The following is a 21,576-nucleotide window of genomic DNA, read 5'->3' as shown; positions in this document are numbered from 1 at the left end:
AACATCCTTGAAAGTCCTTTTGGGGAACTCACGTTGTTCTCGTCGAAGACGCGAAAGACCAACGAGGCAAACTTGCTGGGGTCTCCGTCGGGGAAGAATTGCTTATAGATTTTGATGAAGCCCTGTTTTTTTAGTGGGAGAGGAGACAGAGCGAAAGAGAAGGGTAGAACGGGGCGAGACAAGGACGGTTATAGAAATAAGTTATCATTTAAAGTTAAGACTTTCATTTAAAGTTCGAATAAGTGAGACACTAGACACATAAAATAGCATTAGAGTGAAAATTTTCGAAATTCTGCAGTTAAGTGAAATAAACGACTGCGATGTGAGTGAGGGGATATATTTGAATGAGAATTTATGATATCCTTGACGGGGATATCCTGCTTGAAATTGTCAAAATCGATGAGTGTAGGGATTACCTTTCGCTTTTTTGCCTTTTCTGCGGTCGTATTTGTATGTAAAAGTTATTTTATTCAATCCACAAAAGTCAGTAACAAAAAGTAAAAGTCAGATTTCACGTTGGCTTAAATATATATATATATATGTATATACTATGTATATGTGTATATTTTGTGAGCTGGGCTGTGGAAACTGGAGGTGGACTGGAGAAGTACACGGAGTTTTGTGCAAAATGAGCCACAATAAGAGGATTCCGGGTGCGGTTAGTCATGATAAAGGCCAGTTGATGGTGATGATGATGCAGGTTCTCGCTATAAATCTCATTTTCGTATACACTTGCAGAAATAATAGGTTTAGATATCTTTAAGATGGTTTTTTTGTTGGTATTTTTTGGTATTTAGCTTGGAAGTCTATTGTTTTTAAAGGTTTTTGACTGAAACTTTGTATATAGCTTCTAAAAAGTATTATCAAATGGAAGGACTAAGATTAGAAAACTCTATATTTTAGGTACAATATTTTTATTCAATTAAAAAAAACTTTATTTTGGTATTTTTTTGAAAAAGAAGCTAAAAAGTCAAGACTTTTTCATTGAAACCTTTTTTTAAATCCCCTACAAGTGCATACAAACTTCGACTATGCCCGAAGCTTTTTAAATTCTTGCTAGATTTTAGTATTTTTTTGGTGTTTAGTTAAGAAGTCTCTTGTTTTTAAAGGTATTTAACTGAAACTTTGTACAGAGCTTCTATAAATTACAAGAAATGGAAAGACTAGGATAAGAAAATTATATACTATAGCTAAAATATATATATTCATTAAAAAAGAGCCTTTATTTTGGTAGTTTTATTGAAACTAGGATCAGAAGTAAGATTTTATTCTTTGGACTAGGATCGGAAAACTATATATTATAGCTCTAATATATATATTTAATAAAACAAAGCCTTTATTTTAGTATTATTTTTTTTGGGGGGGAAATAGAATCTAAAACCCTTTTTTAAATCCCCTGCAAGTGCATACAAACTTCGGCTATGCCCGAAGCTCTTTAAATTCTCACTGAATTTTAGTATTTTTTGTATATTTTTTTTTTTTTTGTTAATAATACTCACTTGTTCGGTCAGCAAACCATTGGGACAGTCTTTGAGAAAGCCTTTGTGCCTTTTTGTTCGATGTGATGTCGATGTCGATGTCGATGGATGTCAGAGGATAGCGGATAGCACACAGAGTTCAAAGTTCACGGAAAGTGTGTGATAGTCACATAACAGAGATAATCAGAGGTCAAGGCGAGCCAGAGAGAGAGAAAGAGAGATAGATAGAGAGAGAGAGAGAGAAACAGCAAACCGTGAAACAATAACAATAACAATAATAATAAATAATAACAATAATGAGGTTTTTAATTAAAAACCAATAACTGCCGCGCCAGACAGCGAAATGAAAAATAAATATTTGGCATTCAGGGGGGGATTTCACTCACACACTCATGTATTTTAAATTATATTTACATTCAGATAGTGTTTATTTTTTATTTCTTTTTTTTTCTTAAACCCCTTAATTAATTATAGTCTCTTGCCAGAAAATAAAAATATGAAATACAAAAAATGAAAAAAAATGATTGAAAAAAAGTACTTACCATTGACGAATTTCCTTTTCGGTAACTGAAAGAAAAAAAAGCAAAAATACCACATTAGTTGAGAGAGCAATTGCAGGAGGAAACAATAAAAAAAAAAAAAGGACTAAGGACTAAGGACTAAGGACTAAAGACTAGGCATTGAAGGACTAAGCACTGGCACTTAGTTGCGCCTCAAGGGTCCCGAGGCTATCATTCTTAATATCAGACCACACCAGAGACCCTCTTCTGCCTCTAGAGATTGACCTTATATAGAGAAGCAGGTCCCCCCTTAAGGGGGTGTCCTATTCAAGTACCTTTTCTTACTGAGCCGCTGAGTTATGGCGGCTTAAGGTTCCTCCTACCCGCCTTTGGAGATTGATGGCGTTCACTTGACAGGCTTTAGCGGACTATATAGTATTCCGTAAATTCTGCTGATGCGCCACTGATATCGTACCACACTGCGTATGAGTTATATCCCCCGCAAGACTTGCGCATTTAATTAAATGCAAAATACCCTTTCAAAATTAATATTTAATGTTAAAAAAGTTTACAAATGGGTTTTAAGACAACCACAATTGAGTTGATTACACGATTGTTTATAATTCTCAGCTTTTAATGCAATTCCAGGTAAGGAATTCAAAGCCCCAGGCCTCTAGTCTGCGGCTTCAATTACTTCTATTTCTGTTGTCAGTTTTTGTTTATATTTTTTCCTATTTTTTTTTCTTATTTTTTTTTTTTAGCATACTCATGCCTGAGCTAAAAAAGCACTTTGAAAATGAAAAAAAATATAAAAAAAAAAACAAGACAAAACTGTACGATGGCCAGACCAGAATTTTCTTTTTTTCCCATTTTTTTTATTATTAGTATAATTTTTAGTCTGTTTTTTTTGTTTTTTTTTTTTGTTGGGGAAGGAACACGCTAACCTTTCTGGCACCCCGAGGACCCCAAACCCTAAATTAAAGTTTAGCTGGATGGCACACGCAATTGAAATTGGCCGCTCTTGGGGTATGGATGTGTGTATGTTTATGTTCTACGTGAGTTCAGGGGGCCAAGAATGATAATTTTTTGCGTATAGACGAAGTTTTTATACACTTTTGGTGGTTTTTAAGGGAGTTATTGCTAAGGAAAGCCAAGAAAACTAATAGAAAGTAAGATATTTTGGCTTTTTTTAAGGTTTCTAAATGATATAGTTACTTTAAAACATATAGGACCTCTTAACTATGATCAGTTCCATAAAGAAACTTGTCTAACTTTACATTTTTTATAAAATAATTCACAAGAACTCTTAATAGAAACTCTAAATAACAAAATTTAGTTAGTTTTTAGAACAATTTCTAACAAAAAAGTCACAAAACAGACAAAAATATGAATTAAATTGACTTTGGTCACACTATTTTAAAAAAAATCAACATCAGTCACACTAATTATTAAAATAATTTAAAACTTCTTAAGAAAAGTTATATAACCCCCTGGAAGAGTATAGAAAAAAAGCAGACAACACTGCCCCAGGACCTTCCACTTCACATTTCGAACCGGCATTTCCCCAAACAGGCCTTTAAAAGTCTGGGCACGCCAGCGCGTCGGCTAAGTAAGCTCCAAGGAGCGTTATCCTTGTCGACGTCGCCCGACGACGACTTTTACTGCGGCCACATGAATAATACATATGCCCCCTCCACGCCCACGCCCACACCGACGCCCACGACAACGCCCTTCCATGCGTGGCCACCGCCCGCGGCTGTAAAGCAAATTAGTTCATAGCCCGCCCGCCAGAGTGCGCTACTTATGTATGTCAGGGGACGTGGGGGGGGGGGCGGCGCTGAGGGTGTGGGGTGGTGGGAAAAAGGTATAAAGTCGCTGCGGTTTATACTCTTTATTAGGGTTTAGGGATTTAATAATTATATAATTATAATTATTTTAAGATTTATTTTTAGTATATTAAAAACAAGATAAAATAGAAATAGAGTTTTAAGGCTACAATTCTTATAAAATAATGATAAAAAAAACATTGAAAAATTAATAATCAGTATAGTATTTAGTTAAAATTATTATAATTATATATTTTAAGATATTTTTAAACTGTTTTTATGACATGTTTAAATAGAAAGAGGGTTTTAAGACAAGAATTCTCAATAAAATAATGATTAAAAAAGCAATAAAAAATTAATAATTAGTTTAGTATATAAATATAATTATTAGAGTTTTATATTTTTAGATTATAAGTATTTTAATATGTAATTTAACAAATTTTAAGACAAAATAACATAGAAAGAGTATTTTAAGACAAGAATTCTTATGAAAAAATGTTTAAAAACAACAAAAAAAATTAATAATTAGTAAAATTTATTTATTTTAAAATTATAAATATTTTAAGAGTTATTTAAATGTTTAAAAAGGAACTTATGATTATAGAATTTATGATATAATGATTTGAGCAATAAAAAGTTACAAAATAGTTAAGAAATAAGTTCAGAAATATAATTACTATAAATATTTATTTTTTTTTAAGATTATAATTATTTTAGTATATATTTTTATAATTTTTAAGACAATTTTTTATAGAAAGTGCGTTTTAAGGCTAGAATTCTTTTGAAAAAAATGACTAAAAAGCAATAAAAAGTTAATAGTTAGAATAGAATAATACTCATCCCTAAATAGAGTACAATTTGAACCTTTTTCCACAAACTTTTCTGAGCGATGGAATAAATAAGCGAACATGACTTAATAATCTGGGCTATAAGTGACCTATTAAGGGCTCAGACTGGGGCACTTTCGGGGTGTCTACTGTACTGTACCCGATATAATTACGAAACTCTGCGATGGAAATACAAACATATCTCTGATCGAAATCAGAAACAAAAATGTTAATCGAGACCCGGTGGCAGGTCCTTTGCCACGTCCTGTGCTCTGGCACGTCCTGTGCCTTTTGGCGGAAAATAATTTCGATTTAAATGTTTTTGTTTGCAAAAGAGGCGGCACTTCGCTTCTGTTCGCTTTTTCCTCAAAAGTTGTTTGTGGCCCGCAGCGTTTATTTTTATTTTTTATTTACTTTTATTTTTTTTTTTTTTTGGGCCAACAAAAAAAAAGAGGCCAAAATGCTCTCTGTGCTGTGTGTTTATTTAATTTAATTTTTAAACTGATTTAATTTCAACTTTTGTGCACACACACGCAATTAAAAGGGGGTGGGCGGTGGGGGAGGACACAGCAAGGACCTCCTGCGGGGTGTGGCCACATGCTAATTAATGAAAAGGCTGCCAAAGGCTTCCCCCCATCCCCATCCCTCTTTGAACTGAACTTTAAATGAGCTGCGAGTTGCATGCGGGTTTTCCCATCCTACACTTGGAGAAAAAAAGAAGGAGGGCTAAGAAGGCAGGGGGGGAGGTCTGCTGAAACAACCTTGCAACAAGCTCCGCAAGGATGTGGCTCAAATATTTACAAAACTTGATTAGATCCCAGGCGGGGCAACAAGTGACCTCGGCTTAACCCTGAAGAGCCCCCTTAGCCCCACCTACCTCCCTCCCTCCCACCCACCAACACACATCGCATGTCTGCGGTTAACCCCTTGATGGCCTTGCACGCAACTCCTCCCACATGCCACGCCCCACACCGTGTATATGAGAAGCACTTGGCCCAGTTAGTGGCGTGGAAGTGCAGCGCCACCTGGCCCAGATCCTATCTGAAATTAGTTATCCCTCGGCACTAATTAAACCCAATCAGGCAGGCCCAGGACGAAATTCATATTCAGTAGAGAGATAAACGGCTTTTCTAATTAATAAAAACCAATACACAAGTTATGTAACACAAAAGGGCCAAACAGGGCCAACAAACTCAAACAAATAATATCAAAATAGTCTTCAGAGGCTTTAGTTTTTTCACTTTGACAGCCAGTTGCCAGGGTTGCCTTTAAATAGAGACCTTCAAGTCTCTTGGCAACCCTACCAATAATCGATAAATTTCAACTGTCAATCGAGACTAGCTATCGAGTCTAGTAGGCTTTGAAGAAGGCTCCAAAATCTGTATAAAAAGAGGCCTTCCCTCCTTTCGAAGTCAGTAGTCGACTGCTCCCCAAACAGTCGACTTCTCACTTTTTATTTCCTATTTTAATTATTATTTTTATTTTATTTTTAAATAATAATACAAGCAGTGTCTCTTTGCTAATCAACTCCAAAGAGTCCATTGCCCTTCTTTTCTCATTTAATTTTAATTTTTTATTTTTTATTAAATACTTTGGACTCTCAGCCGAACTTGCAGGCAGAACCAAATGGTCTCTTATTTTCTTGAGATTTATATTTAGTTTTTATTTTTAAAAACTTGGGCATAGTGCATAGTTGTTGTATGTTACCAGCTGCTTTGCTTATTTATTTTATTTAATTATTTTTTAAATTAAAGCCTCATCCTTGGGCTCTTCTAACTCAGCTCTCACGAGTTCTGAGCTCTCTTTTCTCATTTTCTTTTTGTTTTTTATTTTATAATTTATTTTTTAACCCTGAGTGGGCTCTACAACAGCAGCATTCCTTATCCATTTCGGGCTCTTATTATTTTATTTCCAAATAATCTTATAACTTTTTTAAAACCTTTCTAGCAGTCTCTCTAAAGTGTCTGCAACTCCAATTTACCTCCAGTGAGGCCTTATTATATTATTTTAATTTTTTATTTGAAGCTCCATGGGCTCTTCTATTTTAGACTCTGTGAGGGCTGCTCTCTGGTTTCTTATTTTTTCCACTTTTATTATTAATTTGTATATATTTTTTAATTCCGAATATAGTGGGCTCTATAACAGAAGCATACCCAATCCCGTCTCCGCTTCTATTTTATTTAATAAATAAATTCTTTTATCTTTATTCTTATATCTTTAAGGTAGTTGTCCAATATAATGCCGCTTATTTTTTATTTAATTATTTTTTTTTAAATTTGAAACTTTGACTAACAAATCATTTAAGGTATTCCGCTTGAATACAAAAGATAAATGCTTATTTTCCATTATTTTGTTTTAATTTAATTTTATATTTAAACCTTTTGGGTTCTTCTAACTCAGCTCTCATGAGCTCAGTGCCTATATTTTCTCGTTTAAATTTTATTTTTTTTATAAAATATATTTTATTTTTTTTTTGCATTTGACCCTTGCGAAGGCCATAACTCCGCCAATTCTCATCCGATTTTCAAGCGGAGTACCTTTTTCGACTTGGGGATCCTTTTCCCATCATCCAACATCAAAATCCTGGGGCGAAATATTTTTGAAATTTTTTCCAAAAATTTCCAGGGGGTCCCCTTTAAAAACACCGGGAATGCCACTATGGGCCCCGCGAAGGCCATATCTCCGGCAATTCTCATCCGATTCTCAAGCGGAGTACCTTTTTGGACTTGGAGGCTCTTTCCCCATCATTCTGCATCAAAATCCTGGAGCGAAATATTTTTGAAATTTTTTCCAAAAATTTCCAGGGGGTCCCCTTCAAAAACACCGGGAATGCCACTATGGGCCTCGCGAAGGCCATATCTCCGGCAATTCTCATCCGATTCTCAAGCGGAGTACATTTTTGGACTTGGGGGCTCTTTCCCCATCATTCTGCATCAAAATCCTGGGGCGAAATATTTTTGAAATTTTTTCCAGAAATTTTGAGGGGGTCCCCTTCAAAAACACCGGGAATGCCACTATGGGCCCCGCGAAGGCCATATCTCCGGCAATTCTCATCCGATTCTCAAGCGGAGTACCTTTTTGGACTCGGGGATCCTTTCCCCATCATCCAACATCAAAATCCTGGGGCGAAATATTTTTGAAATTTTTTCCAAAAATTTCCAGGGGGTCCCCTTCAAAAACACCGGGAATGCCACTATGGGCCCCGCGAAGGCCATATCTCCGGCAATTCTCATCCGATTCTCAAGCGGAGTACCTTTTTGGACTTGGAGGCTCTTTCCCCATCATTCTGCATCAAAATCCTGGAGCGAAATATTTTTGAAATTTTTTCCAGAAATTTTGAGGGGGTCCCCTTCAAAAACACCGGGAATGCCACTATGGGCCCCGCGAAGGCCATATCTCCGGCAATTCTCATCCGATTCTCAAGCGGAGTACATTTTTGGACTTGGGGGCTCTTTCCCCATCATTCTGCATCAAAATCCTGGGGCGAAATATTTTTGAAATTTTTTCCAGAAATTTTGAGGGGGTCCCCTTCAAAAACACCGGGAATGCCACTATGGGCCCCGCGAAGGCCATATCTCCGGCAATTCTCATCCGATTCTCAAGCGGAGTACCTTTTTGGACTTGGGGGCTCTTTCCCCATCATTCTGCATCAAAATCCTGAAGCGAAATATTTTTGAAATTTTTTCCAAAAATTTCCAGGGGGTCCCCTTCAAGAACACCGGGAATGCCACTATGGGCCCCGCGAAGGCCATATCTCCGGCAATTCTTATCTGATTTTCAAGCGGAGTACCTTTTTGGACTCGGGGATCCTTTCCCCATCATTCTGCATCAAAATCCTGGGGCGAAATATTTTTGAAATTTTTTCCAAAAATTTCCAGGGGGTCCCCTTCAAAAACACCGGGAATGCCACTATGGGCCTCGCGAAGGCCATATCTCCGGCAATTCTCATCCGATTCTCAAGCGGAGTACATTTTTGGACTTGGGGGCTCTTTCCCCATCATTCTGCATCAAAATCCTGGGGCGAAATATTTTTGAAATTTTTTCCAAAAATTTCGAGGGGGTCCCCTTCAAAAACACCGGGAATGCCACTATGGGCCCCGCGAAGGCCATATCTCCGCCAATTCTCATCCGATTCTCAAGCGGAGTACCTTTTTGGACTTGGGGGCTTTTTCCCCATCATTCTGCATCAAAATCCTGGGGCGAAATATTTTTGAAATTTTTTCCAAAAATTTCCAGGGGGTCCCCTTCAAAAACACCGGGAATGCCACTATGGGCCCCGCGAAGGCCATATCTCCGCCAATTCTCATCCGATTCTCAAGCGGAGTACCTTTTTGGACTTGGGGGCTTTTGCCCCATCATTCTGCATCAAAATCCTGGGGCGAAATATTTTTGAAATTTTTTCCAAAAATTTCCAGGGGGTCCCCTTCAAAAACACCGGGAATGCCACTATGGGCCCCGCGAAGGCCATATCTCCGGCAATTCTCATCCGATTCTCAAGCGGAGTACCTTTTTGGACTTGGGGGCTTTTTCCCCATCATTCTGCATCAAAATCTGGGAGCGAAATATTTTTGAAATTTTTTCCAAAAATTTCCAGGGGGTCCCCTTCAAAAACACCGGGAATGCCACTATGGGCCCCGCGAAGGCCATATCTCCGGCAATTCTCATCCGATTCTCAAGCGGAGTACCTTTTTGGACTTGGGGGCTTTTTCCCCATCATTCTGCATCAAAATCCTGGGGCGAAATATTTTTGAAATTTTTTCCAAAAATTTCCAGGGGGTCCCCTTCAAAAACACCGGGAATGGCAGTATGACCCCTGCGAAGGCCATATCTCCGGCAATTCTCATCCGATTCTCAAGCGGGGTACCTTTTTGGACTCGGGGATCCTTTCCCCATCATTCTGCATCAAAATCCTGGGGCGAAATATTTTTGAAATTTTTTCCAAAAATTTCCAGGGGGTCCCCTTCAAAAACACCGGGAATGCCACTATGGGCCCCGCGAAGGCCATATCTCCGGCAATTCTCATCCGATTCTCAAGCGGAGTACCTTTTTGGACTTGGGGGCTTTTTCCCCATCATTCTGCATCAAAATCCTGGGGCGAAATATTTTTGAAATTTTTTCCAAAAATTTCCAGGGGGTCCCCTTCAAAAACACCGGGAATGGCAGTATGACCCCTGCGAAGGCCATATCTCCGGCAATTCTCATCCGATTCTCAAGCGGGGTACCTTTTTGGACTCGGGGATCCTTTCCCCATCATTCTGCATCAAAATCCTGGGGCGAAATATTTTTGAAATTTTTTCCAAAAATTTCCAGGGGGTCCCCTTCAAAAACACCGGGAATGGCAGTATGACCCCTGCGAAGGCCATATCTCCGGCAATTCTCATCCGATTCTCAAGCGGGGTACCTTTTTGGACTCGGGGATCCTTTCCCCATCATTCTGCATCAAAATCCTGGGGCGAAATATTTTTGAAATTTTTTCCAAAAATTTCCAGGGGGTCCCCTTCAAAAACGCCGGGAATGCCACTATGGGCTCCGCGAGGGCCATATCTCCTCCAATTCTCATCCGATCCTAGAGAGGAATACCTCAAACGATTTGGGGATCGATTCGCCACGTTTTTGTATAAAAATCCTGATGAAGAATATTTTTTTAGATTTTTTCCGCAATTATCTAGGAGGAATAGACCTTCGGCGAAGTTAAAAGCCTTCTTCAGCTTTTCTGCTGAAGTTAATAAGGGACGAGGCTCTAATCCTGTTATTAATTTTAAGAAACAAATGTAATCTTAGAATATCTGTTTCATAATTTGAATTATTATATTTAAAATCCTTTAAATGTGTTGGTTCCTTCCTGTTTAAAATATTTAAAGACCTCTTTGAGTGGGAACTGTCGACAGACCCTCTGTGAGGCGATCATGTCGCAAATTAGCAGTTCTATTTGCCATTGATTTAGTCCCTGATTGAGTTTGGCAGCGATTCCACCCTCGTCCTGTTGTCCTGCGTTCTGTGTCCTGTGTCCTGTGGTCCTTGTGTTCTTTGTTGGGAACCGTTATGCAAAACGATGCTGCCAGTCAGTCAGCCAAAGTTGAGTGAAAGCACATCATAATTTTCCATCGATTGGCAATTTTCTAATGTCGTTATAGGCTCCCCCTCCCCCCCTTTATTGCCGCATTCCCCTAGCGAATCGCTTTCTGTTTGTTGCCTGGAGAGAGGGTGAGGGGGGGGTGGGAGAACAAGGACATGGTAGAGTCCTGGGAATGCCAATAGAATGGAACTAAGTAGAGTTGAATCGACTGAGTCGATGAATGAGCTCCAGGGGCTGCGGCAAGAACAGTGAGTGCCAGGGGGGGAGGAGGAGGGGGGCCTGGGATGCAGTGGCCAGTACCCGGCGCCATTAGCAAATTATAGACAACATGTGTGTGCACAGTGGGCCGAAAGGACACTTAATAGAAAGGACCTTCTTGCCAACTAATTGAAGGCACTTGAGATTAATCTTTATCAAAATCTATTTTTGAAGTGGAATTTAAAGGTATTATAGGGTTAAATTGATTGAAATATTATCAAATATTAAATTTTAAATATTTATATTAATTTTGTATTTTTTTTTTAAATTAAAAACCCCTTTTCTCTCAGTGTAAAATATAGTTCTTGTTCGGTTCTGCTTTGCTTGTTGCTCGAAGCTTGTACACATTTGATTTCCACTGGTAACTGCCAGACAGAATGTCAGGACATGAGGGTCCTTCTGCTTCCCCCTCTTCCTCCCCTCCCCCTCCCCCTCCCCCCTTCTCACATATGTCGCTCTTGGAGGGGCGTGGCAGGGGGGGGGGGGGGGGGGAGTTGGTAACACACAACAAGTGCAATAATAATTTCAACATTGAAGTGAATTTTGAGTGCCAGAGCAATGCGTGCGAAATCAGCTGGGCGGGGGCTGGGGGGTGGGAAGGTGGCGTACAGGACATGGCATCTTTTTCGCAATCCTGTGCAGCTATCCCCCCCTAACTATCCCCCCCCCTGCATAGCGGAATGCATGTGCCAAAGCCAAATGAATGCGGTTCCGAATGCTATTCTGCAATATGACATTGCAGCAGTATGTCGTAAGCCAGGGGGGGTGCTAGAGGGGTGGTCTCTTGGCAAGGGTCATGCATTTTAGTTTTATAAGCGATTTGCCCTTTGGTCCCTGCCACCCTGCCACCCCCCTTAACCGTCGAAGCGTAAAACAAACAAAAATTGACATAAAAGCCCGGGCTCTCCGGCAAAGAAATCAAATGTTGCACCGCGTTTTCAGGTCCTTTTTTTTATTTCAATATTTTTTCCCATGTCCTCCACTGTCTGGTTGGTTTTTTGTGGCCTTTTTTTAAGAGCTCTTTCCAATTTATTGGCAGATTTAAGGAACTATCTGCTTAAGAGTTCAGTTTTTATAGAAATATTTATTATTTTTTTATATTTAATTTCCAGGGTTACCTTTAAAGATAGTTCCTTAAGTGGCAACCCTACGAACAATCGTTTTTATCGAGATTAGATCCTACTAATACTTTCTAAAATTGTTTTAAATAATATTTATAGAAAGGGTAGAGGTGGAAAAAAAAATTTTATTTTTTTAAATCAATTAATATTTTTCTAGGCTATGTTTTTAGGAATTAAAAAAATATCTTAATATATAAGTCACTAGAAAAAATACTAGAAAATATAATATTATCCTTAATGACTCATTTCTCAATAAATTTTCTTTATGTTTGAATTTTAAACTTTTCAAAAATAACATTCTTATTTAATTAATTTTTTTAATGAAATGTTTAAGAGTAAAATCTCTTTCAAACTAGCTACAATATTTTATTTAAACATATTTCCAAAATAAAATCCACCAAAATAAACCATAAATTCCCACCATAATTGAAACAATTTATTAAAAATCCCCTACTATTTTAAAATCCACTTTGGAACTGACTATCCGACAGCAATGGCCATCAATTATTGGGATAATCAAGGCTGTATTGTGTTGTATATCATTAGGCCGTTTGTTTAGAGGAAATTAATTTAATTTATGAGTGGAAATGCAGTGTTTCCACTAGTCGGGGCTAATAAATAGTTAAATTCATAGTATATTTTTTGAGAAATATCGGAAGAACATAAATCGCCTTGCAAACGACCAAACTTTTTTAGCCAATAAAGTGTATGTGTGTGTATATGCACACATGTGTTTATAAAAAACATGGGGCTGGAAAAGTATTGCCTACTTATGGGCGCACTCGAGGCAATAAACAATAAAAGAACACTTTAAAAGCTCCAATAGCCGAGGCGCTTAAACTGCAATCGAAGTCAAGGAGCAGGCATAAAGGGGGTGCACACACTCAGACACACATGCACATGCATATGTTCTTGTCCCCCTGAGGGGTTTATGGCATGTGCAACTATTAGAAAAAAAAAACCCTTTTTTTTTTTTTTTTTGCTACCAACATGGCTGCACTCTGGAGGTCCAAACAGAAATTACATAAAAAATTAAATGGAACAGCCAAGAGAGCCCTGAGGGGGGAAAGGGGATGGAGAGAGAAAAATACCCTTTGAAAGGCAACAAAAGTGTCCACAACGATCTTAAAACCACATTCTGGCCAAAAAGGCCTAATAATTTCTTTGTGGCATTTTCAGTATTTCACTTTTAATTCAAATTTAATTCAAATTTAATTGACCTGCCAAAATCAGAAAGCCATAAATGCCAAAAAGAGATTCATGTGTGTTTTACCCCCCTCCCTCCCCCTTCATAATTGGCTTTCGGAATTAGAAGACGAAGAAGGAGATAGATAGATAGATAGCCCAGGGCCACAGAAATAATTAAAATACACACATCTCATAGTGTTTATTTTGCAAAATATTTATATGACAGATGCTAAATTGTTATTCTTTGTAACTAACTGGATTTGACTTATTTTATTAAGAGAGAGAGAGAGAGATATTTTGTAAATTATTCGAATGACAGTTACGAGACAAAAGGAATGCAATTTATTGGCCATCTTGAACAGAATCTACTTCTGGAGAGGGAATTTTTCTCTCGAATATACCCCAGGAATGTAATGGAATAACGGTTCAAAGGGAACTGCAAAAAAAAAGTAGAAACTTTTCCGCTGATATATGTATGTATGTATGATTGAGCTCACGTTGCGTTTTGGTTTGCCAAAAAGGCTTTCAGGCCGAGAATCCAAAGGATAGTTCAAGGATTTTCAGTGATTTATAATGGAGGGGGGATGGAGTGGTGAAAAATTGAGTAAAGATGGTCCAGTTTATCCGCATTATTTACCCTTTAACACGGGATTAAGTCAGACACTTGAAGAAATTCTTATTTGAAGATAATTTTAAGAATTTCTTGAACGGTTAGTTAAGGATTAAATACTTTTAAAATAAATATTTAGTATTTATAGAATATTTATATTAGTTTTTATTATTTTACTTTTATTATTTCCTTTTGAATTAATAATTTGTAAATTAATAATTCGCAAATATCCTTAATCGCGTTACTCACTTTTTGTAAGTGTAGAAAAATAACTGTACTTGGAGAGAGGCTCCTTCAGGAACTAATCTCTACCACCCCCTCCCCCACCCCTCCATCCACCTGATCACCTAGGCCCTCCCACTCGCTCTGTCTCTCGCTCTCTTTTACCCACTCTCCCACCTATTCCGCTCTCGGCACGCTCTCTCTCCTTGCACGATCCTTCTCCCCCCTCCTTCCATTCTGGCGTGCCAAACTCAATCCTTTCGCTCTCTCTGCTCCTTATTCTCCCACTCACCGCCCAAGATCCAAGACGCTTCCTAATAAGTTTATTTAAAATCGCTATTTTTTAATCGAAAACTAAGTAATTTCAGTGCGAATTAAAGTGATAACGGTTGTAATCGGGATAACAAGTGTTTTTCTGTGTTTTTTGTTGGTTTTTTTTCATGTGTGCGATTTTGCGACGGGATATTAGATTAAAATCGGGATTTAGGCCACTTTTCATTGCAAAAAAGGCAAGAAACAGTTGTAATAAGGATCTGGGCATAAAAAGAAAGAATAAAAAACATAATTCAACTAACTAAATAGTGAAATGTAGTTATTGGCGTCGGGGGGTGCTCCTTTGGCCCGCATACGCGAATGTACATATGTGTGAGTGAGACACCTAGCGCCTGTGACGTCGGCGGTGCAGCCGAAAACTAACGGGACATGTAGGCGGTGATGGAGAGAGTACAGTTGGCAGTGAGAATGTAAGTTTTCGTGTTTTCTTATTGTTTCCTTGTTCCTTGCTTCGGCCATTGCTTGGGTGGGTTTACACGGTGGAAGTAATTAAGATAATAGGGAGGGAAATTGTGTATTGCGTTTATACGGTTTAATATCATGATTATAATAGTTATTTTTTTTTATTTATAATAAAATGGATAAATGGGATGAATAGTATAGTAAGACAAAATATATTTAATTAATTAATTTAATTATACTTACAATATGTGTCTGTTGTCAGGCGATCGATGGTGTCCTGCTTCAACTTGGAGTTCTTCTTGCCCATGGCTTTAGTTTCCCTTTAACGTGTTGCGGGGGAGGGGGTGTGTGGCACGGCGATCGGGCCGAGAGCGGCTTATGCGGCAGGTAATTGGGGGAACGTGTCTTATCCTGTTTTGGGCCTCAATGCGATCTGCAAGCACAAGTGCCAAGGGGGGGACAGATTAAAGATAGTCTCGGTTTTAGCCAAAAAAAAAAAACGAAGAAGAGGAAAAACAAGGCCCAGGATACACGAGGATGAAGGACATCACAAAACGGCACCTGCCATGATGCCCAAAAATACCCAGAAAAGCGGGGGGGAGTGGGAGTGGGAGTGGGTGGTACTTTGATATTTAAGGACGTCACCACCAGCATCCCCCCACCTCCCTCTCCCATCCACCCCCCTCCCCACCACCGAAAACAAGGCAAAGAACAACCGCAACGACAACAGCAGCCGCACAATGAGGGCGGCGGCAAACTGTCCTTCGGGTGTCCTGCAGCAGAGTCCTGCCCCCGGGCGAGCTTCCACTTCCCCATCCATCACACTGCCGTCACTCGACTCGAAAACTTTTCGGCTCTACTAGGAGGGGACTTTAAGCGCCTCGAATAAGATGTCCTGTTCTTGGGACTTTGGGAGGGAATTTTTATTGAATATTTCTAGGAATAAGGTTCTTATAGAGATGGTTCTATAATTAAGATATGATTTTCAACAAAATTATATGGTTTTTTGAGGAAAAAAATAGCCAGAAACTAATTTTATAAAATATTTCAAAAGATATAGTTCTTATAGATATTCTATATTCTTCAAATTTCTATATTCTTCAGATAAATGGCATTATCTTTCCCTGTTTTTGTCTTTTAGGACAAATATTTCTAAAGATCTTATAGAGATTCTTATAGAGATAGTTTATATAGAGATAGGATATAGTATATATCTCAACTCTCAACTCTCTTTAGACAATTTGCAATTTCAAATTCAATTTGGAGAGCAAGGACATCCCGCTGGCTTCACCTTTTGCCGACAGAAGGATGTCTGCAAGAAGTTTCCGCCAAAGAGCCGAGCCGTAGAGTTGCGTAATTAAAATTTTAATAATTTCCCAGCCAAGCTCTACCACCCCCCTTCCACCCCTCCCTCCTTGGGGGGGGGAAAACTAGGAAGGAAAAGTTTTTAATTTCTTGTTGCCACTTGACTTTAATTGACTTTGGATTGGCAATAGAGAGGGGTTGGGGGGGGAGGGGCCTCACGTGTGTACCGTTATAATTTATGAGAGAGAATAAAAAAAAAAAAAAACAAGAAAGGAAAGCTAACTTCGGGCGGAGCCGAAGTTGATATACCCTTGCAGTTGAGTCGCAGTCCGCTAGGTGGCGCCACGCATCTTATATTATTAGATATATAGCGGATCGTATATAGTCGGCCGATCCTTATGAAATTTGGCATATCGAATTATTTTGCCAAAAGAGGAATCCATTGAAACTCCCATGCTTTTAACTTGAAAAACAACGAAGTTATAGCATTTCCGATCAATCAGTTATATGACAGCTATAGGATATAGTTGGCCGATCCTTATGAAATTCGACAAATCAGATTTTTTTTTCCAAAATTGAATCTGTACCAAATCCCATCTATCTAACTTAAAAAACACCAAAGTTATGCCAATTTCGATCGTTCTATGACAGCTATAGGATATAGTCGGCCGATCCTTACGAAATTTTGTACATAAGATATTTTGGTCAAATATAACATGTGTAGAAACTCCCAACCCTCTAACTTAAAAAACACCAAAGTTATGGCATTTCCGATCAATCAGTTATATGGCAGCTATAGGATATAGTCGACCGATCCCGGCCGTTCCGACTTATATACTGCCTGCAAAGGAAAGAAGGGTGTGTGCAAAGTTTCAACTCGATAGCTTTAAAACTGAGAGACTAGTTTGCGTAGAAACAGACAGACGGACAGACGGACAGACGGACCGACGGACAGACGGACAGACGGACAGACGGACATGCTCATATCGACTCAGGAGGTGATCCTGATCAAGAATATATATACTTTATAGGGTCGGAGATGTCTCCTTCACTGCGTTGCACACTTTTGACCAAAATTATAATACCCTCTGCAAGGGTATAAAAATACCATAAAGATACCGTAATTAGGCAACAGAATCCTCGAAGAAATCATGACAAATTAGACTGGAACTTGCATAACGGAATCGTAAAGGATCTCTCGTCCTTTGGCCCTCCCCCTCCTCCTCCTCCTCTACCGCCACAGCAGCCACACTGTTATTTTCATATTTCATTTCGCATTTCGCCGCTTTTACGAGTTGCGGACAAATTTTGATGGTCCTGCGGGAAGTATGAGGAGAGAGGGGGGGGTGGGGGAGAGAAGGAGAGAAGGAACGAAGGACGTGGCAATCCCGGCGAGAGTGGTGGCAACTTTTGATGGAATTCCCAGCCCCACCAGAGGCTACTCCTCCTCCCCTGCCAGGACCTCCTTCCAGGACCTCCGCCCCCAGTCAGCTCCTGTTTCTGTCAACGTGTGGACAGCAAGGACGCGAGGAACAATTCTCCACGGATGTGCCCGAAAGTTAACTGCCGACACTGGGCGACAGCGGCGGGGGGGGAGGGGGGGATCTATGGAGGTATTTTGAGAATTAGAATTTCAGAATTGGACATTTTTTTCCTTAAAAGGGGATTTTGAATAGAAGACCTTAAAAATGGAAGGTTTCTGAACCGAAATACTAAAAAAATACTACAAAAAACTACTACTACTACTACACAAATAAAAAATATATTTATATTTTAAAATATTTAAAATATATATATATACTTGATAAAAAATATGTATAAAATACTACTGCCTCTTTAGTAGTATTTAACTTAAATACTAAATAAGTATTTTAGTATTAATAAGTATTAATACAAAATTAAATAATATAATACCACTATAAATACTAAATTGTAAAAAAAAATCATGAAACTAATTAATTTAGTATTTTTAGACACTTTTGAGACACACTTGACTAACGAGAGCAGTTTAAGTAGGTGACGAAGCACCCTATTACTACTAGTATTTTACTTTTATAATACAAATAATAAAATACTAATAAATATTAATTTTAAAATAAATCAATTAATAAAAATATTTTAGAATAATAATACAAAAATCTAATATATTTTTAACAAATATTATTCTTAAATGAATATTTAATTCTCTCATTACCAGAAGAATACCTCCCATTTCCCCTAAAAACCACGCCTGCTTGGAACTAAATCGCATTATTTATGAGAAGCCATTAAAAGGAGGGCATCAAAAATATTTACGAGAAGCGGAAGGACTCTTGAGCGAAGCAAATTAATTAGCAAATAATAAAACAAATGAATAATAAATCGGGCGGAGAGGACAAAGAGCTGCCAGGACCAGGATGCTTCCTTTGGGGGACAGACAGGACGACAGAACGACAGCTCTTTAGGATCACTCCGGGAGACATTCTTGCAGCCAGTTGCAGCGAATAAAAAATAATAGGCCATTTCAGTTGACAAAAGGGCAGAGTGCAACACGGGATACAGTGGGGCAAGTGGGGCAAGGATATTTGATATTTTTTTTAGAAAAAATATTATTTATTTAAGATTTCTTGAAAAAATTAAGAGTTTTAGGTTTCTATTGACAAAAAATACTAGTTTTCAGACTAAAAATGGTTTAGTGATGCAGTTTTTATAAATTTCAGAATTAAATGTCAGTATAATATGCAGTGTGACCATGCTATTTACTAAAAAATATGATATTGTAACAATTTAAAGTTTATTTAGGCTTTCCTTTAAATTTCTTTTGGTTTTTTAATGTTTAAACTTAAAAATAAATGTAAAAAATGAGTTTTGAAAACAAAATCTATTAATTTTAGGCTTCTCCCCACTGTTTATATTTTTTTTTTTGCCAACAAAGAGTCTACATTTGAGTCCTTTGACTGGCTCCTGTCTGCCTTATCCTTTTCCTTCCTCTCCCCTCCCACTCCTTTTCCTTCTTCCTTTGCCTATTTCCCCTTCTCCCTTCCGTTCTGCCTCTGACCTCTGACCTCCCCTCCAGCTCGGATCGGAAGTTGTTTGTGCCAGCTGTCTTGTCCTTAGTTCTGAGTCCTTCGTCCTTAGTCTCAGTTTCTAGTTTCTGCGTCTGTCAGAGTCGGAAATTGAAAGGAAAGAAAATCGAGCATACTTTAAGGCGCCTGGCCCCTAGTCTTCTCACTCTCTCTCTCTTTCTCTTCCCACCTGAACATTACCCGATTTCCGGCAACTTTTAAATGCATTTCCTCCCCCCTTCTTATATCATCATCAGTTAAGGGGGTGTTGCCATTATATTGAATAATTGCCAAAAAGAAAATAATACTAGAGGGACTAATTCTAATTTGTTTTTCCAACAAAATAGAGGAACTTTTCCTTCAGGACCTCCACCTCCTTCCCCAACTGGTTTGCCTTTAATTGTCTTCAATGGCAGCCACTCCCCCCCTTCGATCAAACTTGGGGCTAACTAAATTAGCCAATAGCTTCAATGAATGGTCCAGAAACAGAAACTTTCGGGTTTTGGCCATAAATTAGAGGCATAATAGAGGGGGGAGAGATAGGGGAATAGAGGGGATGGGAGGGAAAGGGGTACTCCCCAGAGAATACTCAATTTTCAGAAACTCTAAAAAAGTTTAGCTCAAAAGTCTGCAAAATCATAATTTTCAATTAAATTAAGAGAGGAACTAGAACTCCTCCTTAGAAGGAGAGGAAGGAGGTGGGAGGTGGCAGTTCTTCTTCTTCATTAGAAGATTCTTCTCTAGAAGACACGTCTTTAATGGAATTTTTAAACAAACAATTATTCACACCATCCTAGAGCATCCTAGAGACAGGAGGAGCAGAGAATCACGAATTTCTGCCTTTTTTTTTTGGCCTTTTGGCAGTTGGCCAAGAAAGTTTTCGAAAATCAAGGAACTCGGTTGGTGCTACACTGGAAAAAATAGTATACGTAGTAGTAGTAACTGGTAGAGATATTTTTAAACAAAAATCGTAAAAGAAAACTTCAATTTTTAGAGACAACTAAGGCTTAAAATGTTTTATTTTTAGAGATTTTTGTTAAGTGTTTTTCAATAAATATTGTTTTCTTTTCTTAAAAAATAATTAAATTTTAGAAGAAAATTAAGAAACACTAAGAAGAACCATGGAAAGAACTACTATTCTACTGAAATACTTCTACAATAATTCTATAAGTGGTAAGTGATTATTAAATTTATTTATTTATTTAAAAAAAAGGGGGGAATAATAAATATTATTATTTTTAGGGCCATGGTATTTTATTTTTAATAAAAACTAGAAGCAAAAAGCCACAAAAGAGCAATTAAAAATGTCATCTCAACAAAGTTAACCCCTATTATACCTCTAATTTATAACTCACAAGTAGCTATATCATTTTTTTTAAGTGTCTAATTGTTTTTTTAGTTAAATTTTTGTTCAAACAACTTTTTAGACTTTTCTCGATGATAAGATTAGAAAATGTTGCTAGATTCTGTGGATGGTTGATTGGACGGATGGAGGACTCCTCGGAACTCTATCCCTTTAGATGCTAGAAGGCCTTAAGGCTCTATTTGGGAAGTGTCCTTGGAAGTCCTGGCAGTAGTTACCAGTCTCCTGGAGAAAAGGGAGGGAGCTCATGTGTCTGGCTATTAACCTGACCCGGTGCGAATTATGCAAATATCAGTTAGTGGAGTAAGCGGGGGAGAAAGCGGAGAAAGCCAAGCTAGAAATTAGTAATAAAAGTGGCAGGATAGCAGGAAGGATATACAAAAAGGATACTCGCACACACAAAGGCAACACAGGCCAGCCCGCACACGTGGCCTGGAATTTACATAACCTCTTTCATTTTGATTTGATTATTTTCATTCAATTCTGTGAGCCACGCGAGCGGCCTGCCAAGTGGGAGAAAGTGTGGGGGGGGGAGAAAGTGGGAGGAGAAAGCGGCGCTAAATGACGTCGACGGCGGAGCGGCCGGAGAGGAAAACACATCCTTTTTTGACAGCAAAAGGCAGCAAATTTTGTAAAACATTTCAAATTTAATACTCTTTGAAGGATGTTCCATGAAGTTGGAACAAGTGGGAAATATTATGAAATAGTGGAGAGAAAAATATATTAATATAAAGTGGGGTATAAGAAACTATCGTATAAAAACTATCGACAACTATCGGCAATAAATCAAAGGATATATAGGGATCTGAGGTCTATAAAGTTAGAACAAGTAGAAAATAAACTATCGTATAAAAACTATCGACAACTATCGGCAACAAATTTTGTAAAATATTTAAAGGATATTTAATACTCTTCCAAGGATCTATAGGGATCTCAGGTGTTCTAAGTAAGGTTATCGAAGTTCTAGTTGGAACAAGTATGAAATAGTACAAGAAAATAGTACTAATAAGACTTGGAAGTCTA

General features: G+C 38.2%; 1 protein-coding gene across 2 annotated transcripts in view; it reads right to left on the bottom strand.

Annotated features, from left to right (window-relative positions):
- The window catches only part of LOC6505089 (frequenin-1), a 40,236-nt gene that overhangs the window by 3,463 nt on the left and 15,197 nt on the right, over positions 1–21,576 (bottom strand). For both annotated transcript variants that reach the window (XM_014904805.3, XM_001965455.4), the window contains exons 2-5: positions 15,085–15,274; positions 2,021–2,045; positions 1,500–1,548; positions 33–122 (exon numbers count right to left, since the gene is read on the bottom strand). In XM_014904805.3, the coding sequence (XP_014760291.1) occupies positions 33–122; positions 1,500–1,548; positions 2,021–2,045; positions 15,085–15,148 (228 nt within the window). In that variant the 5' untranslated portion in view covers positions 15,149–15,274. The remainder of the gene's footprint in view (positions 1–32; positions 123–1,499; positions 1,549–2,020; positions 2,046–15,084; positions 15,275–21,576) is intronic.

The sequence above is a fragment of the Drosophila ananassae genome, chromosome XR, assembly GCF_017639315.1.
Source record: "Drosophila ananassae strain 14024-0371.13 chromosome XR, ASM1763931v2, whole genome shotgun sequence".
In the NCBI taxonomy this organism is placed as follows: Eukaryota; Metazoa; Arthropoda; class Insecta; order Diptera; family Drosophilidae; genus Drosophila; species Drosophila ananassae.
Note: the sequence above shows the minus strand (reverse complement) of the source record. Positions and strands in the feature narration are given on the sequence as shown.